General features: G+C 43.5%; 4 protein-coding genes across 9 annotated transcripts; 2 read left to right on the forward strand and 2 right to left on the reverse strand.

The window, feature by feature from the left end:
- The first annotated feature begins 247 nt into the window (after positions 1–247).
- gpr155a (G protein-coupled receptor 155a) lies at positions 248–6980 on the forward strand. Of its 2 annotated transcripts, XM_003961905.3 has the most exons (16): positions 248–454; positions 608–1068; positions 1194–1593; positions 1764–1929; positions 2015–2170; positions 3126–3209; positions 3296–3416; positions 3507–3591; positions 3806–3896; positions 3969–4164; positions 4642–4731; positions 4901–5031; positions 5459–5554; positions 5629–5693; positions 5788–5925; positions 6186–6980. In XM_003961905.3, exons 2-16 carry the CDS (start codon positions 642–644, stop codon positions 6379–6381), a joined length of 2442 nt encoding a protein of 813 aa, XP_003961954.3. In that variant the 5' UTR covers positions 248–454; positions 608–641; the 3' UTR covers positions 6382–6980. The 2 variants fall into 2 exon arrangements, with proteins under 2 accessions (XP_003961954.3, XP_029690458.1); XM_029834598.1 differs by having other exon boundaries at positions 248–1068.
- Positions 6843–9537, reverse strand: scrn3 (secernin 3). Of its 4 annotated transcripts, none has more exons than XM_029834641.1 (8): positions 9438–9537; positions 9122–9288; positions 8857–9038; positions 8565–8764; positions 7831–8043; positions 7570–7732; positions 7315–7495; positions 6843–7249 (listed from the first exon to the last, which is right to left on the reverse strand). In XM_029834641.1, the coding sequence occupies exons 2-8, from the start codon at positions 9275–9277 to the stop codon at positions 7088–7090; spliced, it is 1257 nt and encodes a 418-aa protein (XP_029690501.1). In that variant the 5' UTR covers positions 9278–9288; positions 9438–9537; the 3' UTR covers positions 6843–7087. The 4 variants fall into 4 exon arrangements, with proteins under 4 accessions (XP_029690501.1, XP_003961885.1, XP_011607902.1 ...); XM_003961836.3 differs by having other exon boundaries at positions 9122–9285; positions 9438–9527; XM_011609600.2 differs by having other exon boundaries at positions 9122–9285; positions 9473–9524.
- Positions 9538–9845: 308 nt separating this feature from the next.
- On the forward strand, positions 9846–14726 carry cirsr (corepressor of RBPJ and splicing regulator). The gene is made up of 10 exons (XM_003961906.3): positions 9846–10121; positions 10583–10677; positions 10831–10904; positions 11008–11021; positions 11157–11209; positions 11934–11982; positions 12441–12561; positions 13149–13255; positions 13412–13497; positions 13622–14726. The coding sequence occupies exons 1-10, from the start codon at positions 10050–10052 to the stop codon at positions 14316–14318; spliced, it is 1368 nt and encodes a 455-aa protein (XP_003961955.2). The 5' UTR covers positions 9846–10049; the 3' UTR covers positions 14319–14726.
- Positions 14727–15931: 1205 nt separating this feature from the next.
- On the reverse strand, positions 15932–18400 carry sp9 (sp9 transcription factor). Of its 2 annotated transcripts, none has more exons than XM_003961837.2 (2): positions 18196–18400; positions 15932–17793 (listed from the first exon to the last, which is right to left on the reverse strand). In XM_003961837.2, the coding sequence occupies exons 1-2, from the start codon at positions 18214–18216 to the stop codon at positions 16495–16497; spliced, it is 1320 nt and encodes a 439-aa protein (XP_003961886.2). In that variant the 5' UTR covers positions 18217–18400; the 3' UTR covers positions 15932–16494. The 2 variants fall into 2 exon arrangements, with proteins under 2 accessions (XP_003961886.2, XP_029704737.1); XM_029848877.1 differs by lacking the exon at positions 18196–18400 and adding an exon at positions 17962–18143.
- Between the last annotated feature and the right edge of the window lie 623 nt (positions 18401–19023).

Below are 19023 nucleotides of genomic sequence, written 5' to 3' on the forward strand. Positions count from 1 at the left end.
TAATCTCTGCTGCAAAATTCTCTGTCACGTAACTGAGACACTGTTCATAGGTACCCAGAAAGCTGTGTCGCTGAGTGTGTATAACAGTCGTTATTGCATGCTTATGACACGTTATTTGCAAACCGAACCCATCTGTCACCTGACCCTGAGGTCTCGAGAGGAAACGCACGTGGACGGCAGGTGGGCGGGGAAGCCACGCCCACCACCCCCTCCTCAAGAGGTGATTGGTCGAGTCTGGTGTTGACAACTGACGCTTACGAAAGCTCCGAGGTGGGAGCCACGCTGCGGAGTTCTGTAAGACAAAGACAAACTCCTCCGGGGTGTTGTGCTGGTTGAGTAACGTTCATGGCGACTTCTTTTCTTGAGATATATAGGCGGAGTCTTCCCGCTTAGATTAGTGCACCAGAGCAGGTCTCAACACGAGGTGGCTAATGGGAGGATGCTAACAGAACCGGTATGTTACTCATTCCGCGCGCACCAGAGCCGCTTACAACACTTTAGCTGCTGATCTAGTGTGGGTGTGTAATAACCGAGATTAATTTTAGCCATGGTGTTGCTTCGTGTTTCGTTTCCACTGATTATAACTGGGCTACCCCGTCTACTTTAGGCGCAATGCCTTTGACAAGTGTGAGAACAGTGCGATGATGATCGGCCCCATGGAGAAACTGAACTTTAACACCACGGAGCAGCGCCATTTATCAGCGCTCCACTCCAGCGTGTCCATCGACAAGCTCTTCCCGGCTCTCCTGCAGTGCTTTGGGATTATACTGTGCGGATACATCGCGGGGAGAGCCAACATAATTACCAGCACTCAGGCCAAAGGACTGGGCAACTTTGTGTCCATGTTCGCACTCCCGGCGCTGTTGTTCAAGAACATGGTGCTGCTGAACTTTGATCACGTCGTCTGGTCTTTTCTCTGGGCCATCCTCCTGGCCAAAGTGTGCGTGTTTGTCATCGTGTGCGTCCTCACGCTGGTGGTGTCCTGCCCGGACAGCCGGTACAGCAAGGCAGGGCTCTTCTCAATCTTCGCCACCCAGAGCAACGACTTCGCCCTGGGTTATCCTATCGGTAAGTTAACTCACTGAACTCTGACATGCTGCATGCTGATAACTGTGCTCTACCTTCCTGTGGCAACTGTATTACTGTGTGGTAATGTGAGCTGATTAATTGTGTGTCTTTCTTTGTACCCACAGTTGAGGCCTTATACAAGAGCACATACCCAGAATACGTTCAGTACATTTACCTGGTCGCACCCGTGTCCCTCATTGTTTTAAATCCTATTGGATTTGCTCTATGCGAGATCCAAAAGTGGAAGAATCAGGAGAACCGGCAGCAGAGTAAACTGTATATCGTGGGGGTCATCATCTCACAGGTCCTGAAGAACCCGCTGGTGTTCATGGTTGTCATCGGCATCATCGCTCACTTTCTCCTGCAGCGGACAATTCCTGCCTTCATTGGCCAGTTTGTGGATGGTTTGGCCAACTCTTTCGGGGGAACAGCTCTGTTCTACCTGGGTCTGTCCATGGTGGGCCAGTTAGGGAAATTAACCAGATCCACAGTTGTGACGCTGATACTGCTTATTACAGCAAAACTGTGAGTACAACAGCATCTTTCTGTAATCATCCAGATGTCTTTTATTACTGTCACCCTTTTCTGGAGAGAACGTCAGATGTCTGTGAAGCTTGTTTTGTACGTGATGGTTTTGAGGATGCAGGTTTCAGAAGACTTTGCACAGACATTCTCCCCTTTTGTTCAACTTTCAGGCTGCTAATGCCCCTGCTTTGTAAGGACATGGTGGATGTCTTGGACACCAACCGCAGCCCTTCAAATGACTCAAGTCTCTCCAACTACGCCTTTCTTTATGGTGTTTTTCCCACGGCACCGAGTGTGGGAATCTATGCTGTCTACTACAATGCAGAGATAGAAGTTGTGAGTCTTCCACCACCTTCTAATCTGACCTTTTATTTTGTAACTCCGTGACTAATAATTTCATTTTCGTTGTGCTTTGTATCAGGTCACCGCCGGGATGGTGATTTGCACTTTCCTCTCAGCTCCGATAATGTATGTTTCTGCTTGGTTACTCACAATCTCCTGCAGCGATCCTCAGGTTGTGATGACTGCTCTGCAGAACGTCAGCCTTGACATTAGTATAGTGAGCCTCATCGGACTGGTGAGTCGCAACAGCACGGTCAATTCTGAAAAGAAACACCTGAATGATTCTTTTTGTTTTTACCTTAATCGTGTGCAAAATGAGTAAATATATGCAATTCAAGCTGCACACACACACAAACTTACAGACAGACAGACAGACAGAAACTTAATGTTCTTTCTGGCAGCTGCTCCAGACAAACGTGAGCAACAACCATTTTGTAACTGATGTCAGTAAATCCTGAATGTGGCAAGAATAAGCTAGACGCGGCACATTTGTGACACACTTGAGAGTTCATTTTCTTCACTAATAAAACTGCAGTTGCTCAATAAAAATTCTTAACTAATTACTACAAGTTAAATCCAATGGCTTTTAGCCACCAGACTGAATTCGGTTCGAACATTCTTTGCATTGCATGATTGTTTTCTGCAAATGAAAGAAATTGTTTGTTGCTGAGGAAGAGACTCGAGCCAATATCAGCTCCGAGTACTTTCATATCCTAATGACGGGTTCATTGAATTTTGCCGCTCTTTGAATTGCATCAGTGGGGAATAATCAGTTTCAGGCCCACGTAAAGTTTGCAGCCACTGACATTTGTTACGAATCCTAAAAACTATTAATAGTTTGGTTTGATGTCGCTAAAGAGGAACAGTGTTATTTTAAAATGTGTGGCCATCTGTGAGCAAGCAGATGCTTTGCTTACTGACAGACTTACTTCCTCATTTTTCTCACTTTGTGTTTTTGAAACTCAAAGCTGTTCTTTGGAGCAGTTGAAATATTGGCATAAAGAATTTCCACATCTATCCTCCGGATTTTTCATCTTGGTTTCTTTAGCATCATGTTGTCTAAAATTGCCTCTCCATATTAAGTGAATAATTTAGCAATTTTGTTTAATATTAATGGTATTTTACATCCGTGGAAGCTTATTTTAGTTGGCAAATGTGGGCTGTTTTTCAAAAAGTATTCTCTCTGGCAGGTCTGGACGATTATTGTCATGTTTTTAAGCAAGAAATTCAAGAGACTACCTCACTTCTTTACTGTCAACTTGTTTTTTGCACAGGTGAGCACATTTCCTCATGCTCTCCACACTCTACGTAAATTCATATCAGTAAATGTCCGTCTCTGCTGTTATTATGGCTTTTCTAGTTCCTATCTTGTACTGGGATGATTGTGTGGGGCTATGTGGTGACAAAGGGTGATCCCACTGGTCAGACTGTGGTTTTCATGTTATTATGGGCTTCCCAGTACAGCACTTACGTGTGGCCAGGTATGCTGCGTTTGCACGTGCATCACTCACCATCCAACTGCACTGATGTGTTCCCCTGACTTCACATGTGTGCTATTTTTCACTGTTTAGGTTTGATAGCACTTTCTCTTGTGCTGCTGAGGAGATCTGAGGATCTGAAAGTTCCCCCAGCGGTGTTCATCTTTGCAGGCTGGGGGTGAGTCAGTTTAAAGGGAGAAATGAAACTTGCAACATTAATGATTGTCAAAACCAGGTTAGAATTGTATTTGTGATTAGTTGCATGCATGATTAGAATATGCATGTGATGTCAGCTGCGTATTGTGCATTTTACTGCATTGCTATCTTACTGAAACATTTTATTGGTTTATTTTAGAGTCTTTTACTGTTGTCGTAAATGTCTTTGGCAACAGGCTCCCAGCTATAGCGACTGCTCTGCTCCTCATATTTGCGGAAAAAAGTCCAGACGCGCAGGACCCGTCGCTCTTTTACGGAGAAGCACAGGTAACAGCCTCAGATATTCGCTCGTTTAAGGTAGAGAATTGTTCTGAAGCCTGAACACGTGTGTTTTGGCAGATCATCTGCACCACAGTCATAGTTGCCCTGGGTATACTGCTGGGAGGCGGCTCTCTGGTGTGCCTCAGTCGAGAAAGCTGGACCCAAACTGACCAGATCCAAAATGGAAACTCCACAGATGATATTTTGGATAATTTAGAAGAAGAGGCGCTGCCTCAGATCGAGCCGGAGGCAACTGAGGGTAGTCTTGCCAGAGGTAATTTAATTTCTTATGGTGGATCAGTATTATCATATGTAAATATTAAATGGACTAAATAGTAATTTGAATAGTTGTCAAGTCATCATGAGTACAGAGTTACAAAACCAAGTTTGAAAGGGAAGGAACAAGCATTATCAGTGGTCTAAAGACTACATCTTATCTACTAGTTTGACAGCGCCATGAGCAACATCCCATCCACCCACACAAGATGTGTTTTTTCTAACTTCATCTGACAAGCATGTCATGGCGAGTTATTGATAGGTCAAAGCAGTTAGAAACCAATACTGATGTCATTAACAGGGTTTGAGTTCTTCAGTCAACAAATGAAAAGCAGCTTAGCCTCATCATTTATGGAGTTATTCCTTTTGTTGTGTTCCATGTACTTTGCTTCCAGTCGGACGTGACAGGTTGATGCAATGTGAAAAGATAAGAAAAACATTAGACTTGTTTTCATTTTCATAACTGTGTTCTCAGTGTGTCTCATTTGTAACTGCGCTCCACCCGAGCCCATGCCCGACATGATCATCAGCTCAAACGGGAACAACACAGTGAGCACGTACACAGGTAATTCTTTCATCATCAGTTGAGCTCCTCTCGGATTATAGGAGATTTATTCATGTTCAGACTAAAGACACCGTGGTGCAAATCAAACAGAATTTGGTTGCCTTTGTTTGATTAATGGCTGTTCCTCCAGTGGCTTGTTTTAAAGTCAGTGTTTTACTGCCACCTTCAGGCCAGTGTAGGAACCGATGCGAGTCCACAGACTGTCAGCTGGCCCGAGTGGAGGAGCTTCAGCAGGCTACAGACAGACAAGTGGCCCGGCATTTGCTCCTATGTCTGCTTCTGACTCTCACTTTGCTTGTTGTGAGTAAACCATCTGAAAAATGTATAACATCCCGATGTCAGCCTGTATATAGTTCAGTTAATAAAGATAAAGTACAATAAGTCCATTTCCTCTCATTGGGCTGTTAGAATAGTCTTTTCAGCCATAGAAATCAGAAATTATAATAACAACGCATTTTAATCCACAACAAGAGATAATTTTGTTGATGAAAAGGCACCTTAACTCACACGACACACGAATACACCCAGTGAGTAATGAATGAAGATATTTTAACGTGTTATAAAGTATCTATAAGAAGCTATTCATATAATATTTTAGTGTCTAAAATTTATATAACTGAGTGTGGTAAACACAAGCAGACCACGAGGAGCAGACTGTACCTAGGTGCATAAAGCTGAAAACATCACAAAGCAGTCAAGTCAGCCATCTTTCTCCTCATTCTGACAGAACTTGTCCAGTGGCTTCTGGTTGCTCTTAAATCCTGTTCCTGGGAGACTCTACTTGGAGCTGCAGTTTTTCTCTGCTATTGCCAGTTATGGACAGGTTAGTGTTTAGATACCATGTGATCGAGACTTTTAACATTTATTTTCAATCGGGTTTTTGTTTTTTTAAACCAGGGTCTTCTCTCCTTCGCTCTGTTTGGGCTGGACGAGCATTTGATCATACTGCCATTTAAAAAACGGTAGGCTGTTTGTTGACCACCCATGAGCAGCTGTTTTGTGTGAACATTTTTGCTGCTGTAAAGATACATTGTCATTTTTTTTGGGCCTCTTTAGGTTGCGCAGACTTTGGAATGGGAGGAGGAAGAAAGAGCAGGACTGGTCAGATTTACCTGAGGAAATTAGGCTGACCTGTACTCAGTTTGTCAAATACCACAAGGACCAGTGTCATCAGGACATTGTCAAAAGAAGACGGTAAAAAGATGCCTGCACTACTCACACATGCTCTTAACCAGCAGCTGCACCTTAATAAAATGTTATACTGATTCTTTATACAGAAGCAGTTATTTACTGATTTCCCAATATTGAGAGTATGATTCATTCACACTCCACCCCAAAATACTAAGCGATAAACATGTTGAAATGAAATGTTCAAATCTCAGTTTAGCATGTGTCAAATGTAATCTATATACACGGGAACTCATGCTAGACCTCTGTCTGTCTTTGAATGTCAGGTGTGGGAAGACCACCGTTGCTGAATGCTTTCTTGGCTGTGAGCTGGTCGAGTGGCTCCAGCAGGTGGGCTTGGCCCAGGACCCGGGCGAGGCGGTACTATACGGGAAGCGCCTGCAGCAGGGCGGCGTGCTCCAGCACATCAAAGAGGAGCACGACTTCCTGGACAGTCCCCTTTATTACCGCTTTATGACCTGAGACCACACCCAGCCACCCGCGGCAGTCGGCCAGAAGGTTGTGAAGAGTCTTTACTAGTCAAACGGGTGTTGTGCAGAATGTGTGCACAAAGGGAATGTTCAGTGTTTTTATATCAGGCAGCAGAGCTTGGTTCATGAACCAGGTCAGGATCAAGAAACTCCTCTGTTCCCTGGCGACAGGGATGGGGTGGGGGGTTGCTCCTGGTGACCAGCTGCTTCTCATTGCTGTCACAAGATTGTGTGAGAGGTGTTTCAAAGGGATTTCAGAGGATGTAGAGTTGAATCTTCACATTTGTTTCAGATGCAATTGAGACATAAACAATGATGTAGTATTTGCTTCAAAGGGACAAATGAGACTCTTTATACCAAAGCTATGCAGGATCATTGCTGGAATGTCTGAGGAGAGCTTTTTGTTTTTAAACCAAAGTGTTGCACACCTGAAGGGTAAAAAGGAGACTTGGATTTCTTAAACTTTTTGTGTTTATTTAAACTGCAGATGTCAACTACTGACAACTCAAATGTTGTATTTCTTTACAACTCTTAAAAATGTGAACCTGTGATGCAGCATCATATGCAAATAAACTAATCTCAAGTTCCTCAGATAATTTGTTCAGTCTTCTTTCAATAAGAGATGGATTTCTTTGATTTAGTCCAAACCTGCCCAATTATAAACGAGTATCGGAGTAAGTTCTGACACAGCTGGTGATTCATTTTGTGCTGTACACGCACATCTCCTCTTGAACAGAACCCAGGAACAGATTCACCAGGAGATCAGGTTCATCCACACCGCCTGAGAGGAACTTTTCCATCTTTGACATGGTCTCCTTTTCCAGCTTTCTCATGTTTTCTGTGATCTTCTTTCCTCTCTCCTACCAACAAAAACAATCATTATTTTTAATCTCACATTCACACTTACAAAAGTGAATCGGGGAACCTTGTGGGACTCGATGACGGCAGCCACCAGCTCGTGTTTGACAAACAGCTGGTGTTTGCGGTCAGGTTTGCTCTGGAAGCGTGGTTTCTTCTTCACGGGATCGTCAGGACCGTAACTGGGAGAGGTCGTCTCCTTCAGCGGCTTTAGGTTTTTCACAAAGATGAAAGGTTTGAACACAGACCTGTTGCATTAAAAATAGCTTTGAAATCAACCGCTGGTATCAAAAGTAAGTGGGTAACTGGGATGCTGCAGTACCTGTCCGGGTCCGGAGTCGCTGTAAAGTAGTGAACCCCTGGCAGAGAAGGATCCCTGGGTATGACCGACACCATGCTTCCGGTTGTCATGAACATGCCCTCCATGTTGATTCCACTGTCTTTATCCCTCAAGATGTCCATCATGGTCTCAGCAGTGATGTGACCTTTGGTTCACAGAACCAGCACACAAATTAAAACTGAGAAAAAGGTTTAAACTTTACATTTTACATCACCTCTGTGTCAATGCAATGAATTGACTGACCGTTGCTCCTGTCCAGCAGCGTCTTCCCCTCATGGTATCGGCTCCCAGCTTCTTCTATCCTGGCCGGAGTCATGTAGGAGTAGACGACGGCAAAGTTGAACTGACTCTTTCCATCCCACCAGCCTTTGCCTCGAGCGTATTCTCTCATTTGTGGATGTTCTTTGTCTATCTTGGTCGTTATGCCGTACTGGTTGGAGATGTTACGATAACCCCCTGGAGATGTCGTTGAATGTTCTCAGCATTAGACAAGGTGATTTGGTAGGATATGCAATTTATCGGCAATGATAAAAAATATCAGCGTTTTTGATCATTCCAAATAAAAATAGCATTCATGTTTTTATTTCAGCCTCATCTAATCTGGTACTTAGCATTATATTTCCTTAATAAGATGGACATAGTGATAAAATTATTAATAACAGGATTTCATTTGGTGTTTCAAGGTATTTTAAGAATGGCATACACGCACTGATTAAAATATGTTACTTGTTGGGCATAATGTCAAAGGAGACGTCAAAGTGTACCGCTGAAATAAGATGCTGATATATGCACTTACTTCTAATGCTACTGTAGCTCATACAGATTCAAGTCTTGGTTGAAAACATGATTTATATTAGCATCTAGCTTCTGAGCTAGCATTTTCCACTGCTTTTTGATTGATATCAATATGGCTGTTTAACCAATTGTGCCTTTAAATCTTTAATACTATTTTGACTGTCCTGATTACTGTTTCGTACCTTCCAGCCTTTCTGCTGCCCAGAGTTTCCCCGATGTTTCGAGCAGCCAAGCTTCTGTCCTGTCTGAAATGAGGAAGCTGTTGTGGTAGGTGAAGGAACACTCCTCTTCCATGCATGATCCTCCCTGACCATGCTGCTCCAGCAGATCAGTAATGACATCCACGGCTTTTTCAGCTGTATCGGCCCTCTCAAGTCCCAGTCTGCAAAATACACAGTCACATATACAGTAAGTTAGACTTAAATCTGACCGAAACTGTATCACCACAAAAATGGGCTATTGTGAGAGCCCAACCTCACAAGATCCATCCCGAGTAGAGCTTCGTCTCCATCGGCGCTTTCTCTGCCCCACACTGCTTCATTTCCAATACACACTTGATGCTCATTTGCACCCATCTCTGCCCCCCAAAGCCACGCTGGTTTACTCAATATAACCGCATGAGTGTGGCTTACCTGCTCGATCTCAATGTAGGTGCACTTCCCAGGAGAAAAAAAGGTGCCATTAGTGAGTTATTACCTAAAAGTTCTGGTGAACTGGAGATTAGTTCAGACTCTCTTACCTCAAGCTTCTCTCCTGCATTATAATCTCTGGCAGGAAAATAAACCACCTCCTGGACTTCATCACAAGGCCTGTCAGAGTTCTTTCCAAAAATGATGCGCTGCCCCTCAGTGGAGGGAGGAAGAGCCACAAATGTGTCACAGGAGGACGGCTTCATTATTTAATCTGCTGATTTCAATTAAAAAGAATTACAGTTCACCTGCTATTTACTTTATAAAATATCTACCGTTAGCAAGCGTAGTTGAGATCACACAGATATTAGTTAGCAACAACTGCGTTTATGACGTTCAATGTTCACTACAGCACACAGCACTTACTGGTTGGGCTGTAAAACTAGATTGTTTTTATTTACATTTTGCTTCAGGTTCTGTGACTCGACCCGGAAGAATTCTGTAGTCACGTGACTGAACTTGACGTCACTTCATATTCGTAGGATAGATTATTTTTTCTTTTATGTTAATATATACGTCCAGTCAATTATATTTGGGTTCATTTATCCGTGACTAGTATTTTGACGAGAGATTTTAACTCTAACACTGGCTTTTACATGTGTGACCGATTTCCAGTAGGTGGCGATCGTGTTTAGTCAACCTCTTTTTCAATGTTACGAAGAAGAAAATGATGATGAAGATAGATAGATAGATAGATAGATAGATAGATAGATAGATAGATAGATAGATAGATAGATAGATAGAAGAAAGTAAAATATTTACAGCATGTAACCATACTGTATGAAATACTGCATTTATTTTTAATCAATATCACCTCTAGTCCACGTGGGGGCGGTAATGTGCCAGTGTGCTGACGCTCTTTTCAAAACATTAAAGCAAAAGAAGCCGGCGTGTTGACAAGCTGAGGCGAACCTACGTTTTCCTTACAGGGGAAAATAACATTACGGTGTCATCTCGGTTTTAATATAAACCGCAGACATGGGGAAATCATTTGCAAATTTTATGTGTAAGAAGGATTTTCATCCTGCGTCGAAGTCAAATATCAAAAAGGTGAGTGCGAACTGTTAGCTAGATTAGCATGTTAGCCTGCTGGTTTTACGTTAACATTATTTTGTTCTAATCACTTACTTAAAAATAGCTATTGCCTCCACTTTCCGAATATTAAAACTTGTATTTAGTAAAGTGCTGTGCAAGAGTCGATATTCGGGATTGATATGAAAATAAATGTAATACTAATGACTCAATTTCATTTACAATAAAACTGCACCTTTATCCAGACTACTTAGTTACAATTTTACTGGTACAACTTTGATTTGTACAGGTTACATTTAAGTGAACTTAACCAGTGACTAATTAATTTTCGGGGTGATAATTTATGGGCTGACCATGTGCAGAACAACCCAGTATTCTCATTATCCAAATTTAGTTTTGCTTTTTAAAAACATTTCAAGTAATTGTGGATCGTGCAAAGTGGGGAAAGAGCTCGTTTCAAGGCCTTTTCCTTTCTTCAGGTATGGATAGCAGAGCAGAAGCTGACTTTTGAGAAGACCAAACAAGAAGACCTCATGCAGGCTTATCTGAAAGAGCAGGATAATTACAACAACAGGTTGGAACACTGAAAAACAGCCAAGACACCTCTCTCATACAGTGCTAGCTTTATCCTTTTTATATTTACAGAAACATTTTTGCTTTATTTCTTAATTTAATTGTGTTTGCAGAAAATTTCTTTGATAACAAATACAAATTTGCACATTACCAGGTTGTTGATGGGAGATGATCGTGTTAAGAATGGCCTGAATTTTATGTATGAAGCTCCACCTGGAGCTTCCAAAGGTATGCGGTGTGAGACATTGTCATCTGTCATTTTATGTTTTGAAATAACAATATAATAATGTGTAATGTTTCCTTTTTCTGTGATTTGTCTTCTGAAACAAAGAGGAAAAAAATGAGGTAAAGTACTTCAGGAAACACACACCATAATTTGTAATCACTCTTCTTCACCAAGTGTTAATTACTTAATAATTTACTTTGATTTTAATTAACATTAATGAGTTTTGCATTGTATATATATTTTGGTTTTCTAAGGAAGGGAAAGAAGAATACAAGTTTGAGTGGCAGAAGGGGGCTCCTCGAGAGAAGTAAGGATTTCTTTTTTAGGTTTATTGTGTAATATTAATTTTAGAAAAACTATTGTTGGAAAACTAACTCAAATAGCCCCAGATATCCATTCTGCATCAGCTGATGAACAAACTGTTGTTAGATTAATCCAGCTTCAGGATAGAAATACCGGTATTAAAATGATTGTTGCACTGCAGTGTATCTAAATGTATTTACACACCTCTGGACTGGAACTGCTCATAATACTGGATACAACTGCGTAAAAGAATAAAATTTTAATTTAACTATAAATAATCTTTATAGTTTCTTTAAAAAAACAAACAAAACAACCAATCCAACACGGGATGATCATGGGTCCCAGGGTCAAACCAACACCAATTTATATATACATTATTGCACCACTTTATAAAAGTGCTTACCTTTCATTCCTGGGCCTAGTAATGACTTTCTACAATATCCTGTATTCTGTAAATATCCTGGCCAAGACAAACAAAAAAATAATTTAAATAGCCAAACTGAACTTGGCTGTCACCAACCATAATGAAATGAGTATCATCAACACCTTTATTAAAATTTTGTATCACATTTAATCAACATGGCTGATTTCTTGGCTCCACCTTGTAGAAATATCTGGAACTCTGTAACAACCTGACACGTAGCTCCTTGGCCTGTAGTCTGGTTATTATTTGGTGTTGGATTGTGAATGTACAAACTTTGCCCTTTAAATTATACTGAACTCTTCAGGTATGCGAAGGATGACATGAATATCAGAGATCAGCCATTCGGGATCCAGGTGAGTGGGGAAATAATCTTATCGGCCTCATGTCTAATCTATTACTACATTTAACCACAGATTCCTAAACAAGACTTTATTTTTTTTTCATAAATCAGAATCAGAATTTCCTGTTTTCCCTTAATCGGATATGCACATTAGCTTTTAAAGCTAATCACAACACTAGCAAATAAATATAATTCCAGTCACAGTTCCAATACCACCAGGCTCCTTTAAGGAGGTTTCATCTTTATAACAAAGTGGATTCAATCATTGTGTTGTGCAGGACAGTTAACTTGTGACTAAAGATCACATTTAAGGTGGCATGAGACATCTTAAATAATAATTAGACCAATGACAAATCAGTTAATGGGATAAGTTTTGCATTTAAAATGAGCTGATTCCAATATTATGTACCGGTAATACCAGGAGTGTGTTTTTGTTTCAATCGATTGTAATTCCTGCTCTTATCTTTTCAGGTGCGCAACGTAAGATGCATCAAATGCCACAAATGGGGTCACGTGAACACGGACAGAGAGTGTCCGCTGTACGGACTGTCTGGTATCAATGCCAGCACTGTGGCCACGGACGAGGCAGCAGGTAGAGTCTGAAACTGTCGGCAGTTACTCAAAATATTCCCCCTGTTCTCTTCTGCGTGATATAGCTGTATATATATCTATATATAGAAATATCTAAAGATTGCTATAGATGGAAAATACAGGTTGTATCTACTGTAAGTCGCTGAAATTGTAAAGAAAAATAAAAACAATGATATTTTAGGATGTAAAATCAGGCAGAATGTTTGAGGGTTTGTTGTGTCTCCTCTCCTCTCCGAGCCGGGGCTCCGAGACTGCAGCTGATTTAGAGCTCTGCAATCAGCCAGTGCAGTTGTAAAGTAACACTGCTTACCCTGGGAGAGTCCAGGCAGCGCACGCTGCTGCTGGAGCACTGTAATAGTGCCCCCCCCTGGGCTGGGAGAAAAAAAGTAATTATTGTGTATTCTGATTCCCCTAACTGCTGCTTTTTCAGGGGATGATATTGTATGATTTGCTCAGCCGGAAGTGCAGTGAGTTGATTTGATGTCCCATTCTGTTAACAAAGACGCCCCTGAAATTCCCACTGTGGAGATAGTGGCTGCCAATGGCCTGACATCAATGGGACTCTGAAGCTGTGATTTGTGCTAACAGGTCCATCGATGCACCCCTCAGAGTTAATGGCAGAGATGCGAAACAGCGGCTTTGCCTTGAAAAAATGTGTCCTTGATCGGAACGCTATAGTCGGTGATCCATCACAGGTAATTTTCCGCCTTCCTCCGCCGTGCGGTTTGACACAGAATGTGCTGTGTAAAACCAGAGGTCACATCTTCCGATTTGATTTAAAAGATTAAACTGTCATTGTTTTGAAATGGGTTTGGGGGACGGATGCAAATAAAAATGTGAATATTTGGCAGGAATATGTGGCCAGTGAGGAGGAGGAGGATCCAGAAGTGGAATTTCTCAAGTCACTAACGACCAAGCAGAAACAGAAGCTGCTCAGGTGGGTGTTTTATGCTGTTGTCTTTAAATGTAATGAAACCTTTAATCCGCTGTTCTCCCCGTCCATAAACCCCAATGTCTCATTTTCTTGACCGGGAGTTGTAATGTTCACCTCCCTGTTTCAGAAAACTGGATCGCTTAGAAAAGCAGAAGGCCAAGAAAAAGAAGAGCAAAAAACAGAAGAAAAAAAACAAAAGAAAACACAAGAAAAAGCCTGAAAGCAGCGACAGTTCCACCGACTCCTCCAGCAGCAGCAGCAGCAGCAGCGGCGCTGAGAGCGACTCGGATTCAGAAGGCCACAGCAAGGTCAAGACCCAAAAGAGAAAGAAGAAGAAGAAGGAAAAGGACTCATGTCGGGATAACAGCTCCAAGACCGAGCTGCAAGTCAAGAGTCACAGGGCCTCCTCTCGCAGGAGCAGGTCGCCGAAGAGGGCTGGCGAAGAGTCCAGAGATCACAGGCAGACGGGGATGGAGAGGAGTCGGCACCGCAGCCCCGGAGAGGAGATCAAAGCAGAGGGAGATAAAGAGAGAAGGAGGCAGAGCAGCAGGGACAGGGAGAGAGCCAGCAGCTCCAAAACCACCGCGGACAGATGCCGGAGCAGCGAGGCAGGCAGGGAGGAGAGGGGCAGGGGCCGGCGTCACAGCGGAGACACTGAGAGGAGCAGGAGCCACGCAGACGGGAGGAAGAGCAGAACAGCAGATGGGAGGAGCAGAAGCCGGGAGAGGAGAAACGAAAGAGAGGCCAGGGGAAGGAGCAGGAGCAGGAGCAGGAGCAGAGAGAGGAGGGAGAGAAGCCAAGACCGAGCTCACAGAAAACGCTGATCCATTTGTTTCACGTGTCTGTCGCCGCTCTGTCGTTTCAGCCGCAGACCGCTGCAGCGTCGCCCGTCTTCCGCGAGGGGGCAGCAGTGGTCAGCAAATATCGATATCACCTGCAGCCGCGCGCCGTTGTGAAAATAGATTCATTGATTCCCAATAGCAGCTTTTCCCACCAGTGATCCTTAATGGCCAAATGCTCGACCCCATTTAATGGTCAGTTGACCTCTGCATTTTTTTCCCCTTGTTGAAATGGGTTTTTTTTCAACATTTGTTGTTGTGTATTTGGTTTTTATGTCAATATCGAAACATAACACAATACCTCAACGGTGTTGTACTGATTTTATTTTAATTTTTATTATTTCAGCTGAATTTGTTTATTGGAGTTAAATTAAATCATCCAAAGTCCACGAACATTCAGATTTGTGTTTTTAATGTGCCGTTGGTGCTTGAGGTGGCGGGAATTTTGCATCTGGTATTAAATCACGATTTAAATATCAAATCTATACCTTAAATGCCTAATTTCAGGCCCTCCTGGAAGACAATTTACCCTTTGAAATATTTTAAATTGCTGCATATTACGTTACATTATTTACATCGCTTATAGAAGAATATTTTTTATAGAAGAGGAATTTTTGATCATCTCAAATTTAAATATTTAAAGTAAAGCACCAATTTCTATAAATATAGATTTTTAAAATTTTTAAAAATGTCAATGGTTAGCTTCCATTTCAAAATTTATTGTATTCTCTAAAATGTTGCTTCTTCTAATCTGATGCTTCTCGCTATCTGGCCACTTTCTGGAAGCTGCTGTTGCACAAAAGGAAATGAAAATAATTTCCCTCTATTACCTTCTGGTCAATTTAACACCCTCTTGAAAAAAAGAGGGTGTCTGGATGAGACGCCTTCCCCTGATGTATTCCCGGTCCCGGCTCCGGCTCTAATTATTCCGCGGCTCTTTCTTTGAGAATCGGACGCAGCGCTGGCTGAGCACAAAGAAGTCAGAGAGCATCCTTGAACCCTTTCAACACGGGCCCACTGATATTCAAATAACATGCACACCATTTGACTGCGCTGAGCAAAAAGGGCATTTGGAAATCTGCATTTGCATGTGACTCTTTGCCCCCCTTTTTTCTCTAAAGTTTAAAGAACTGTTCCCATAAAATCTGTCAGGTTTGGAGCAAAGAGGGGGGGGGGATCCTTATTCTGGCTCCATCGATTGGTATGCAAATGAAAGCAGTTAATTTAGACAATTAGAATAAATATCCGGGGACCGTTGTCATCAAACCCCCGTTGGAACCCCCCCCTGATAAAGTGAAAGTGAACAAAAGATGTCTCGGAGATTAATTAGATATTTGATAAGACACCAATCCCTAATAGCCAATACAAGACACATGGGGCTACATGTGCTCCAAGTCATAATTAATACAATTTAACACGATTTTCATTTAGCTATGTTGGGTTTTGGGGGGGGGGGCATTAAACACTGATTTATTCCATATGGGAAATGGGCGCTTTCTATAGCCGATATTTATTTATATATTTGTGTGATGATACATTTAAAAAATAAAATTAAAAGCATCAATAAAGTAAAATCTGCATCACACAATTATTCATTTTTAAAGATGTTTTAATTACGATAAAATGAAAATCTTATACGTGTGACTTTATACAGGTAAACATTTATATATAGATATTTTTAGCAAATTAATAAAATGGTTAACCAAAGCTTAAAAAGCCGTGTACGTACATATCCACAAAGTGCGTCAAAAAGTAAACTCCCTGATTCTCCAGGATACCAACACGAAGAAAACAATCATAGCCTAACATTTACATAAAAATAACACAGACTTCAGTGATCAATATACAAGATGTCACTCACATTGTCCAAAGTTCAACAGGTTTGGCGCAGCTGCGGCAAACATCCAGCTCACCCTCTTGTTGCTCTGCAAAATTCCCAAAGGCCTAAAATCGCAGTTTGGGTGGATTTATGAATGAAACACACGCTACACGTCTGTGGGGGAATATATGATCGTCTTCACGTTTTCCCTCTTAACGTCTGTCAAATAAAGACCCGTTTTTAATCTTGTGCGGTTTTATTTTTAGTGAGATTTGATTTTCTTTCTTTCTTTCTTTCTTCTTCTTTTTTTTTTTTTACTCTGGGGAGGGAGGTGAAGTCCTTTCAGGCCTCATCGTGAGGAGAAGGATCCTTAACAGCCAGTCTGGGATTCACCCCTTCCAAAATAAGTTCTGGAGACTCGGACCTCGGGGTCTCCAGGTTACTGGTGTCGGTGTCGCTGTCGCTGCCCTTTTTGCCCCCTCCTCCGACCGTGTGCGTTTTGATGTGCTTGCTCAGGTGGTCGCTGCGCATGAAGCGCTTGTTGCACACCGGGCACGCGAACCTTTTCTCCCCGGTGTGGGTGCGGAGGTGTCTCTGCAGCTCATCGGACCGAGTGAACCGTTTGCCGCAGAAAAGCCAGTTGCAGACAAAAGGCCGCTCGCCGGTGTGCCACCTCAAATGCGCCTTGAGGTGAGAGGTCTTTCCGTACACTTTCCCGCAGCCGGGGATGTGGCAGCTGTGGAGTCCCTTTCTCCGCAGGCTGGCCCCGGCGGGTCCCAGCCGCTCTGCCTCCTGACAGTTCGGACAGTCACATGTTGCTCTGCCGGAGTAGCGCCTGGACGACCTCGAGGAGGTACTTATCCCCGAGCTGCCCCCAGAAATCATGGCGTTGGCGGCGGAAGCGTCTGTGTAAGTGGGGATGACCGTTTTGAAGCCGTCTTGCGTCAGCAGGTGCTGGCCGGTGGACAGCAGGTGAGACGCGCTGGGGCTGATCCCCGTGGAGCTGAACGCCGAGTGGGTCAGCGAGGAGAAGTCCGGGTTGTAGCCGCTCAGCTGGGAGTGGATGGCTTGAGGTGTCCCGGTGTGCAGTGAGGTCTGGAGGGTGCTGGCAGGATTTTGGACATCGAGCCACGAGCCGGGATTAGTGTGGACATCCCACCACGATGACGCACTGTTGGCTACATCGCCAGACAGGGTCGAATGGAAACCGGACTTGTACCACGACTCGTATGGGTGCGCCATTCCCACCCTCGGGTAAAGAGTCTCTGCCGATGTGTGCACTTTAGAGATAAAGGCCGACTGTCCCGAGTCTTGAGACGCGACGCTCGCAGAGTTGGAGAACAGGCCGCTGTACTCGGTGGAAAATGCAGACGAGGTCGGGGAGGTGGAGGCTAAGCAAAACGCGCTGTTGCCGGTGCCGCTGGTGGGGGTAATTCCTGTCGACGCGCGGCTTGTTGACACCGTGAAACCGGGCAGACTCGATCCCAAGTTGCAGCTGGAGGAGGATCTTTTCCACGGGTGAAATCCGCCCTTTGAGAACGCGCTGGAGTCAGGCAAAGTTGTGAGAGGACTGGTGTTGCCGATTTTGTTGCAGGTAGCTGCCAACATAGCTAGAGGTGTAGTTCCAAATCGTGGCTCTTCCTGGAAAACACACACACAAGGTGGACTTACAAACTGCTCATATTTTGTAATCATACTAATTAGACCTCAGGCAAATTGCTCATGAATAAACATCGAGACCAAACACCCTTTAAATATATTTCACTCGAGATTGATTGACAACAAAACAACACACGCTTAAAAACTCACCATTGCAATTCCAACGTCCGTTTATTAGAAAATAAGTTTGAGCACGCCGCTTTGGTTTTCGGCTTTCAGTTCATGATAAAAACAGCAAATATAAATACATTTCCAAACAACGCAACAGCTTAAACTCTTAACCCGACAGTGCTTATGAAGCACTCGTAAATTTTGCCACAAAGAAAAGCATCCCGCAGGAACTCCACGCACAACTTTTGCGCGTTCGCGCAGACTCCGACTCACCCCAAGTATAGACGTAGCCATATCCAGGGTCTGCGCTGCGAGGGGAGCTTTCGCGAGTTGAATGCTGGGTGGCTTCAACCTGATTCGGAAGCGTCGCCGTGTTTGACTCGGGTCACACGGCTTCTTTCTTGGCTCGCAGCTCCCAACACTACTTAGTTGTAGAGAGCGTCTTCTTTCAAGTACAGCTGGCGAGGACGCGCAGCCAATCTCTTCTCCGCGTCCGCGGACGGGGGTTGGGGACAGCCAATGAGCGCGCCGACCGCAAGCAGAAACGCCACAAACCCCGCCGTCAATCATCTGTCGTGCATCCTCTTTTCAGACTGTCATGCTGTCATAGGAGACGCGATTTGGTATTTTTTTTTATGCATACGGTTATTTTTATGTAATCCCGGCGCGAAGACTCAATGTCGCCTTTCATTGCAGAATTGAGTTCACGCGACAGTAATTCCAGAGGTAAGCGTTTCAGTCATTTTCAAGCGTTTGCGGATTGTGGCGTCGCTGTGCGTTTACGGGTTCCAGCAGGCAGAGTTCCAATATCCAGATTACGCGCAACACGTCATTGGGAAATGGTAGTAAATGGCGTGGTGAAGGATGAGCGCAGCTCGTTAAGGCTGCCTGGTTTACAGATGGTGATGGTCGAGTTTATCTGGAGTTTGGAGGAGCTGGAAAATATTGGACTCGTGCGTAAAAGGGGCGCGCAGGGCATAAATGGCTCCACAAAAAAAGGACCAACCTGTGCTCGATCAACTCACCTGGAGATTGTTTACGTTCAGCCACAATATGCTCGTGCGTGTGCAAGCGCGCACTCGCCTCGTGCGCTCCCGCTCG

The sequence above is a fragment of the Takifugu rubripes genome, chromosome 1, assembly GCF_901000725.2.
Source record: "Takifugu rubripes chromosome 1, fTakRub1.2, whole genome shotgun sequence".
NCBI lineage: Eukaryota > Metazoa > Chordata > Actinopteri > Tetraodontiformes > Tetraodontidae > Takifugu > Takifugu rubripes.